At 37.4% G+C, this 10512-nt stretch overlaps 1 protein-coding gene across 1 annotated transcript in view; it reads left to right on the top strand.

The window, feature by feature from the left end:
• The first annotated feature begins 350 nt into the window (after positions 1-350).
• LOC133631444 (ephrin type-A receptor 4-like) overlaps positions 351-10512 on the top strand; it is a 34624-nt gene continuing 24462 nt past the window's right edge. The window contains exons 1-2 of the mRNA XM_062023644.1: positions 351-534; positions 4521-4588. Of these exons, the coding sequence (XP_061879628.1) occupies positions 399-534; positions 4521-4588 (204 nt within the window). The 5' untranslated portion in view covers positions 351-398. The remainder of the gene's footprint in view (positions 535-4520; positions 4589-10512) is intronic.

Below are 10512 nucleotides of genomic sequence, written 5' to 3'. Positions count from 1 at the left end.
GGAAATAATGACACATTTGAGTGTGTGTTGTGTGCATTTACGTCACATGCGTCTTCATTTGACGGCGGTACTTCTTAGTGCGCGCTCAACAATTCATTTTAAAAAAAATAAAAAATAAAAAACCTTGCAAAAATCTAACCAGAACTAATATTTCCCCTCACATATATTACTTAATAAACAAATAACAACTAATACTTGTTTTACACAATTGACAAAATAATGCCTTATAGTGTCATTTGCTTTACGCAGTGTGGATGACCATCACGGGAAGCATCCGCCCACTATCCAACTCACACACACACACACACACGCACACACATTTACACGCACACACACACGCACACACGCACACGCACGCGCTCTCTCCGTCTTCATTCACGCACACTTGTCCCACCGGGATGCATCCACGGCCACCAGCAGCGCGCCAGCGTTACGCACTCATGGCTGCGCACGTAGCGCGGAGGTTCTCGGCGCTCCTCTGGATAACCGCCGCGGTCTCCGGCTCCAGGAGCAGGACTTACCCGGGAAATGAAGGTAAAAAAAAAAGGGGGGGAGAGCGTGGCCGTGCGCGGCACGGCGCGGAGCCGGCTGCGTGCGCGACCGCGCGTCCTTGGATGCTTTTTGCGCTGACGTGACGGAGACAAAGTTGACGTTGGGGAGATTGGCGGACAAACTTGAGATGCCATTTCATTTTTTTTTTTTTTTTTTTTGTCTTAATGTGTTGCATGGAATTGATGGCGGACATTAAAGTAGTTCACCTCAAAGTTTTGGAGACGCACCCAAACATCGGTTGGTTTTGTTTTCTCAATAACAATTTATTCTTCCAGTTGTGTAAATTTGGTTTATAAGTTGGTGTGATTGCGATGGCTTTTATTGTGAAGACAGTCTGTTGAATTCAAAAGTGTTTCTCCTCTTCCTGTCGGTCGTTTTTTTTCTCAATAATGACCTGGCAGGAAGACCCTCGGGCGCCGTAGATGTCAATCAAGTGACCAAAGTCACGTCTGCTCATCCATCATTTTTAGGTCTATTCTATTTTAATGCCTGGCAGGCGACCTACCGCTAGATTGTGATCAACCTAATGGGCGCCCCTGCTTATAGATAGCGTTTTGCTGTGAAGCAAAAACATAAGGTTCTGGATCAGAATTTGTCCCAAAGTAATCACTGTTGGTTTGCTATGAAGTCTGCGTGATTAGTAGTTGTTGATGAAGGGATGAGTGAACGTTGTGATGTGGAATTGATACGCCGCCATATGCTGAAAATGATCAAAATACATAAATAGCGCATATTATTAATGTTACTACATGACATATATACTTACATCATGTTTATATTATGAATGTTACTACATGACATATCTACATACATCATGTTTATATGACATATACATATATACATATATATATGTCATGTAGTAACATTCATAATAACATATATATATATATATATATATATATATATATATATATATATATATATATATATATATATATATATATATATATATATATATATATCATTTATTATTTATATAGCCCTAAATCACAAGTGTCTCAAAGGGCTGTACAAGCCACAACGACATCCTCGGTACAGAGCCCACATACGGGCGAGGAAAACTCACCCGAGCGGGCTATATATAGATATACACTACCGTTCAAAAGTTTGGGGTCACATTGAAATGTCCTTATTTTTGAAGGAAAAGCACTGTACTTTTCAATGAAGATAACTTTAAACTAGTCTTAACTTTAAAGAAATACACTCTATACATTGCTAATGTGGTAAATGACTATTCTAGCTGCAAATGTCTGGTTTTTGGTGCAATATCTACATAGGTGTAGAGAGGCCCATTTCCAGCAACTATCACTCCAGTGTTCTAATGGTACAGCGTGTTTGCTCATTGGCTCAGAAGGCTAATTGATGATTAGAAAACCCTTGTGCAATCATGTTCACACATCTGAAAACAGTTCAGCTCGTTACAGAAGCTACAAAACTGACCTTCCTTTGAGCAGATTGAGTTTCTGGAGCATCACATTTGTGGGGTCAATTAAACGCTCAAAATGGCATTCATCTGAAACTCAACAGTCTATTCTTGTTCTTAGAAATGAAGGCTATACCACAAAATTGTTTGGCTGACCCCAAACTTTTGAACGGTAGTGTATATATATATATATATATATATATATATATATATATATATATATATATATATATATATATATATATATATATATATATATATATATATATATATATATATATATATATATATATATATATATATATATATATATGTCATGTAGTAACATTCATAATAACATGTAATATATACATGATGTAAGTATATATGTCATGTAGTAACATTCATGATGTAAGTATACTTACATCATGTATATATTACATGTTATTATGAATGTTACTACATGACATATATACTTACATCATGTATATATTACATGTTATTATGAATGTTACTACATGACATATATACTTACATCATGTATATATTACATGTTATTACGAATGTTACTACATGACATATATACTTACATCATGTATATATTACATGTTATTATGAATGTTACTACATGACATATATACTTACATCATGTATATATTACATGTTATTATGAATGTTACTACATGACATATATACTTACATCATGTATATATTACATGTTATTATGAATGTTACTACATGACATATATACTTACATCATGTATATATTACATGTTATTATGAATGTTACTACATGACATATATACTTACATCATGTATATATTACATGTTATTATGAATGTTACTACATGACATATATACTTACATCATGTATATATTACATGTTTCGTGTTGACGTAGAAGCTAACTTATCTCTTGCCTAAAATGATCTGGCAAGTAGAGCAGTGGTCCCAACCCCAGACCGGTTCGTGACACATTTGCTACCGGGCCGCACAGAGACATTAAATAATTCATAATTGACCGCATTTTTTTTCCTATTTAACTATTGCCAGCCCCACCAATAAGCGTGTTCATGGATTTATATAAAGGTGCCAAATCGTAGCCAAAAGCTGCAGGTTGGTGACCTCAGATCAGGAACAAAGTGACCATAGTAGGTACAGTCCTGGTCAAAAATGTACATACACGTGTAAAGAACATCATGTCATGGCTGTCTGGAGTTTACAATCATTTCTACAACTCTTATTTTTTTGTGATGTAGTGATTGGAGCACATACTTGTTGCTCACAAAAAACATTCATGAAGTTTGCTTCTTTTATAAATGTATTATGGGTCTACTGAAAATGTGCTGGGTCAAAAGTATACATACAGCAATGTTAATATTTGCTTACATGTCCCTTGGCAAGTTTACCTGCAATAAGGTTGTCAGGTTCAAACACAGATGCCATCTATTAAACAGACAAGAAGCAAGGAATTAAACAGAGACATAATTCAATTTAGCTCATTGAGGAGAAACGTCTGGGCTGTACTCTTTGTGCAGTCTTCCACCACGCTCTGACAAGAGAGTTCTACGCCTCCTCTTTTATTTGGACTTTCCCTGATTACATGGCAACAGCTGTTTTTAAAGGGAGAGGGGTCATAAACAGCCGTCGCCCTTGGTCACAAAACAGTTCAAAGAAAAGATGTCTGGAGCTTGCGTCAGGTCCTGCATTCCTCTCCGCTTTGTAGATCTCGGGTCGAGACAAGATCTTCCTGTGGATTACAATAGATCAAAGAAACTGACGCCTTCATGTCGCTTCCCATCCTACACAGTGGAGTTTTACAAGCCTTTTGCTTGGTAAGATCAAAGACAGCTTTCGTCCTCTCGCCGGGAACTCATGGCAACACAAAGTTTTGTGATAACTTAGATACAATTATTCTGGCAAAGGCGCTTTTGGTAGCCATCCACAAGCTTCTGCTTGAATTTTTGACCACAAAATTGGTGCAGTTCAGCTAAATGTGTTGCTTTTCTGACATGGACTTGTTTCTTCAGCATTGTCCACACGTTTAAGTCAGGACTTTGGGAAGGCCATTCTAAAACCTTCATTCTAGCCTGATTTAGCCATTCCTTTACCACTTTTGAGGTGTGTTTGGGGGTCATTGTCCTGTTGGAACACCCAACTGCGCCCAAGACCCAACCTCCGGGCGGATGATATTAGCTTGTCCTGAAGAATTTGGAGCTAATCCTCCTTTTTCATTGTCCCATTTAAAGCACCAGGTCCATTGGCAGCAAAACAGGCCCAGAGCATAATACTACCACCACCATGCTTGGCTGTGGAGATGGTGTTCCTGGGATTAAAGGCCTCACCTTTTCGCTGGGTATTGTGGCCAAACAGCTCCATTTTTGTTTCATCTGACCACAGAACTTTCCACCAGAAGGTCTTATCTTTGTCCATGTGATGTAAATAAGAGTTGTAGAAATGATTGCAAACTCAAGACAGCCATGACATGATGTTCTTTACAACTTTTGACTGTATATTTGAATGACATCATAACAATGGTTGTAGTGACCCTTCATGTGTCCTTGTAGTGACCCTGCTGGACACCAGGACCGTACCAGGAGAGCTGAAATGGGCAGCAAGTCCCTCAGAAGGAGGGGTGAGTACTGGGAACTGTTTGTCTCTAATTCATTTTTTTTTTTTAACAAGATACAACCTGCTGTCTTTTTGGACATCACACACACACACACACACACACACATACATGTCTTGCCTACTTTATGTGGACCCACGTTTGGTTAGTGGGTTGTGAGGGCCCCCCTTTCCACTATAGCTAGAATGATGAAAAAATATACATCTAGCCCAGGGGTGTCAAACTCATTTTAGATGGGGGGCCACATGGAGGAAAATCTACTCCCAAGTGGGCCGGACTGGTAAAATCACGGCACGATGACTTAAAAATAAAGACAACTTCAGATTGTTTTTTTTTGTTTGAAAATAGAGCAAGCACATTCTGAAAATGTACAAATCATAATGTTGTTGTTTTTTTTTTTAGACTTACATGTTGCGGTTAATAGTATTCTATCTTTATTCGTCGTTATTTATACTTTCTGAATAAATGATGTGATAATTATCATCAGTCAACTCATTGGTGTTAATTTTCAATCTATCAAGATAAAAAAGTAATATCAAAATCAAATTACAGGATGTTATTTATGTAGTTTGCTCATTTTCCTCGACTGGTGCACTAACCTCATGTGGTTTATTTTTATTGTTTTACATATGTAGCATCATCTACAAAGGTACAAAGAATTGCTATTGCGACATCTAGTGGACACATTTAGAACTGCTGTTTCTTTCATTCAAAAATTTCGACTGATTTTTATACTTACCAAACTCATCCCGCGGGCCGGATAAAACCTGTTCACGGGCCTGATCCGGCCCTCGGGCCGTACGTTTGACACCCCTGATCTAGCCCTAGATGGAAGTAGAGAGTTGCAACTAGGGATGTCAGATAATGGCTTGTTGCCGATATCCAATATTCCGATATTGTCCAACTCTTTAATTACCGATACTGATATCAACCGATACCGATATCAACCGATTTATGCAGTCGTGGAATTAACACATTATTATGCCTAATTTGGACAACCAGGTATGGTGAAGATAAGGTACTTTTTAAAAAAAATTATAAAATAAGATAAATAAATTAAAAACATTTTCTTGAATAAAAAAGAAAGTAAAACAATATAAAAACAGTTACATAGAAACTAGTAATTAATGAAAATGAGTAAAATTAACTGTTAAAGGTTAGTACTATTAGTGGAGCAGCAGCACGCACAATCATGTGTGCTTACGGACTGTATCCCTTGCAGACTTTATTGATATATATTGATATATAATGTAGGAACCAGAATATTAATAACAAAAAAGATACAACCCTTTTGTGTGAATGAGTGTGAATGGGGGAGGGAGGTTTTTGGGGTTGGTGCAATAATTGTATGTGTATCTTGTGTTTTTATGTTGATTTAATAAAAACAAACAAACAAAAAAAACAACGACAACAACAAAAAACGATACCGATAATTAAAAAAACGATACCGATAATTTCCGATATTACATTTTAAAGCATTTATCGGACATCCCTAGTTGCAACCTCACTTGAGAATGCAAAACACACAAAGTAAAAAAAATATTTGACTTTTGTAGTTGTGAGGACCAGGCAAATGTCCTCACAAGTTAAAAGATCCTCACAGAAAGGGTGGTTTATCAAGTGTATGTCCACACAAGGATGGTGAGACAAGTGCACACACACACACACACACACACACACACACACACACACACACACACACACACACACACACACACACACACACACACACACGCACACACACACACACTAGGTCTGGAAACTTTACATATTCGTCCCACAGATTTGGATATGAGCTGTCCACCCAGCCTAAGTGCTAACATGAGCTCCTTGGCATTGTGCTTGGCACACTAGATGGCATAAAGCAGGCTGGTGGTGGGTGTCCTTTTTTTTAATTTATTTATTTATTTTTTTTTACTGTGATTAGCCAGAATGAATTGTGAAATGATTCCAAGTTGTCTTTACTTTGAGGGAACATTGACTCTCTCACCTAGTTGTTGGTTTAAGAGTTCTTGGTGAACTTGACTGCTGTTTCTAGCCTCATTCTTTCACACGGTGCTTGATTGACAGGGTCCTGGTCCACACACACACACACTTTCTGCATGCCCTCGCTTGGCATACACACACATCACAGGGGTTCCCTTTTGCAGGGACAAAGCTTTTTTTTTTTTCCCCCTCCCTCCGGCAGCCGTAATTTTCAGCGGGTTAACAAAGAGTGGGAATGAGACGAGACAAGGAGGCATCACACCTCATTTTCCTTTACAGCCCATTTTCCAAACACCCACTCGCATAAAAGCGGCCAAGAGCGTGCGCTCGTGCGCTACACATTCAACCCACATCATAACATAACAGTCATTTACGGTGTCAAATCATGGGAAGTGTGTATCTTTCAGCACGAGACGTGTGCTGCCTGAAGCTAATGCAAATAATAACAGAAGAAATGAACACATTAAAAAGATGGTTTGACAAAAACAGACTAATAATAATATTTGGTAACAGTAGAAGAGAAAGTCAAACACAAATACAAATAGACGGCATAGACATTGAAAGGGTGAAAGAAAACACTGTGGAGGGGGGCGTGGCCTGCGGACCTGCAGCGAAGCGGGGTGTGCCAGGACCGGCTGCTGCCTTTTTAACAAAGCGACAGGTGATTAGATAAGCAGGCCCAGGTGGGGCCCATCTACGCACCTGTCGCTGATCTCGCAGCCGGTCCTGGCACACCCAGCTTCGCTGCAGGTCCGCAGGCCACGCCCCCCCTCCATAAACACATTTGTGGGTGTAATAATAGATGAAAAAATGAACTCATGTAAAAAACATACAACATAAAGTAGCAAGAAACACGTCAATAATGAATAAAACTAAACATATTCTCTACTGCTCACTAGTGTTACATATCTGAGTTATTGTGCATAAATATGGGACATAATTACAAAAGTACACTTCATTCACTAAGTGTGTTGCAAAAAAGATCAGTGATAATAATACATCATGTTAGATATAGAGAACATAGAAATTATTGAATCAAAAATACTAAAATTCAAGGATTTGGTGCATTTACAAACATCTAAAATGATGCAAACTATAACCTGCTAGTCAAGAATGTACGACAATTATTCTCAACAAAAGAGGAGAAATATAACCCTTAGGAAAATGTCATTTCAAACATTTGTATGCACGTACAACACTTAAAACCTTTAGCATATCAGTATGTGGAATTAAATGATGGAATGGATTAAGTAAATAAATCAAATGGATTAAGTAAATAAATAATATAATAATAATATAATATAATACACATATATATATATATATATATATATATATATATATATATATATATATATATATATATATATATATATATATATATATATATATATATATATATATATATATATATATATATATATATATATATATATATATATATATATATATATATATAATAAATAAATCAAATGGATTAAGAAAATAAATAAATCAAATAAATAAATCAAAGAATAATATGATTCACTTTAAGAGACTGTTCAAACTACAAGTGTTCACAAAATACACACAACAACAATTATCACGAACATCTTGAACCCTTTTTTTTTTTTTGATAAAGATTATTTATGTATTTAATATTCGTTTTCTTACTATGGTATATTATTTATTTATTCACTGTTCTGTTACAGAGAACAAGGAAATGGGATAAAACTGCTATGGTATGAAAAAGGGGTCAGATTAAATAAGCTCTGATTCTTCCTACTCCTTTTCGGACGTGCTGTAAGGAAACAAGTGGAAACGTGTGTTACATCACATTGTGTCGTATGCATGTTCCACTGAAACTGAAACTGAAACTGAAACTGAATTTATAAAACTAAATAATAAATAATAAAAGCCACCACAGTTTAGTTGAGCAGCTGCAAAAAGGACTGGACATAAAGAAGAAATAGAGCGACGAGTCGTGCAAGAAAAGTTTGACATGACAAATAAACCCTCCGGTGCCTTGCTCAAAGGCTCCAGGGAGACGCCACTGACCTACACGCTAACAAGCCGGGCCTGAGCCGTGATCGTGAGTCCAATAAATATGTCGGCTAGTATTGAACAATCAAAGTGTCATTTTGGTAGAGTGACCGCACACACACACACACACACACACACACACACACACACACACACACACACACACACACACACACACACACACACACACACACACACACACACACACACACACACACACACACACACACACACACCGCTCTAATCATCAATCCACTAATGGATGTGTGCCGTGAGCCATTATTAGCTAACTGACATAATCAGCCCTGATGACATATTGATCAGGGTTCATTGCACACATTCCACACACCCCTATCCCCCCTTGGCATTGTCTTGCTGAAATAAGCAGGGGCGTCCATGATAACGTTGCTTGGATGGTAACATATGTTGCTCCAAAAGCTGTATGTACCTTTCAGCATTAATGGCACCTTCTCAGATGTGTAAGTTACCCATGTCCTGGGCACTAATACACCCCCATACCATCACTTTGAACTTTGTGCCTAGAATAGTCCGGATGGTTATTTTCCTCTTTGGTCCAGTTTCCAAAAAAACAAATAGAAATGTGGACTCGTCAGACCTCAGAAAATTTTTCCACTTTGCATCAGTCCATTTTAGTTGAGCTCCAGGCCCAGCGAATCGTTTCCGGGTGTTGTTGATAAATGGCTTTGGCTTTGCATAGTAGAGTTTTAACTTGCACTTACAGATGTAGCGACCAACTGTAGTTACTGACAGTGGGTTTCTGAAGTGTTCCTGAGCCCATGTGGTGAGATCCTTTACACACTGATGTCACTTGTTGATGCGGTACCGCCTGAGGGATCCAAGGTCACGGGCATTCAATGTTGGTTTTCGGCCTTGCCGCTTACGTGGAGTGATTAGTCCAGGTTATCTGAACCTTTTGATGATATTACGGAGCGTAGATGTTGAAATCCCTAAATTCCTTGCAAAAGCTGGTTGAGAAATGTTGTTCTTAAACAATTTGCTCAGGCATTTGTTGACAAAGTGGTGACCCTCGCCCCGTCCTTGTTTGTGAATGACTGAGCATTTCATGGAAGCTGCTGTTATACCCAATCATGGCACCCACCTGTTCCCAATTAGCCTGTTCACCTGTAGGATGTTCCAAATAAGCGTTTGATGAGCATCTCTCAACTTTCTCAGTCTTGTTTGCCACTTGTGCCAGCTTTTTTGAATCATGTCGCAGGCATCAAATTCCAAATGAGCTAATATTTGCAAAAAATAACAAAGTTTGGAATGTTAAATATCTTGTCTTTGCAGTCTATTCAATTAAATATAAGTTGAAAAGGATGTGTTGTATTCTCTTTTTATTTACCATTTACACAACGTGACAACTTTACTGGTTTTGTTTTTTTTAAATATATGACTTACTTTAAACACTTTAATGATATAGACCTATTATTATAATAACATAGTTAGTTTTTTTGCCATAAAAAAACTGGGTTTTCTTTGACAAAATGGGAAAAAACATAAGATAACTTTAATTCAACAAATAGTTCTGAAGTTGATCAATAGATGTATAAGTGTTGAAAGTAAAATAAATAAATAATATGACTTACTTTAAGCACTTTTTTAACTGGCATTGCTCAAAAAACTTTGTAGAACCAAAATCAATGTTATGAATTGTTGACCTATTCAATTATTTCACATCAAAATATTTCACTTTGAACATTTTTAATTGGAAATAATAACAAAGTTTTGCTATAAAAAACAGGGTTTTGTTTCACAAAAAAAGGGCCTGAAACATAAGAACATTTTAACTTCTGTCATCGGGAGCCTGGGACCTCATTTGAGGGTCTCGGTACAAGTCAAGTGTCCGCCTGCATTAAGATGGATGGTGCAGGCTCCGCTTGCATGGAAATGTGACTGTA

Source organism: Entelurus aequoreus, linkage group LG16 (assembly GCF_033978785.1).
Source record: "Entelurus aequoreus isolate RoL-2023_Sb linkage group LG16, RoL_Eaeq_v1.1, whole genome shotgun sequence".
NCBI lineage: Eukaryota > Metazoa > Chordata > Actinopteri > Syngnathiformes > Syngnathidae > Entelurus > Entelurus aequoreus.
Note: the sequence above shows the minus strand (reverse complement) of the source record. Positions and strands in the feature narration are given on the sequence as shown.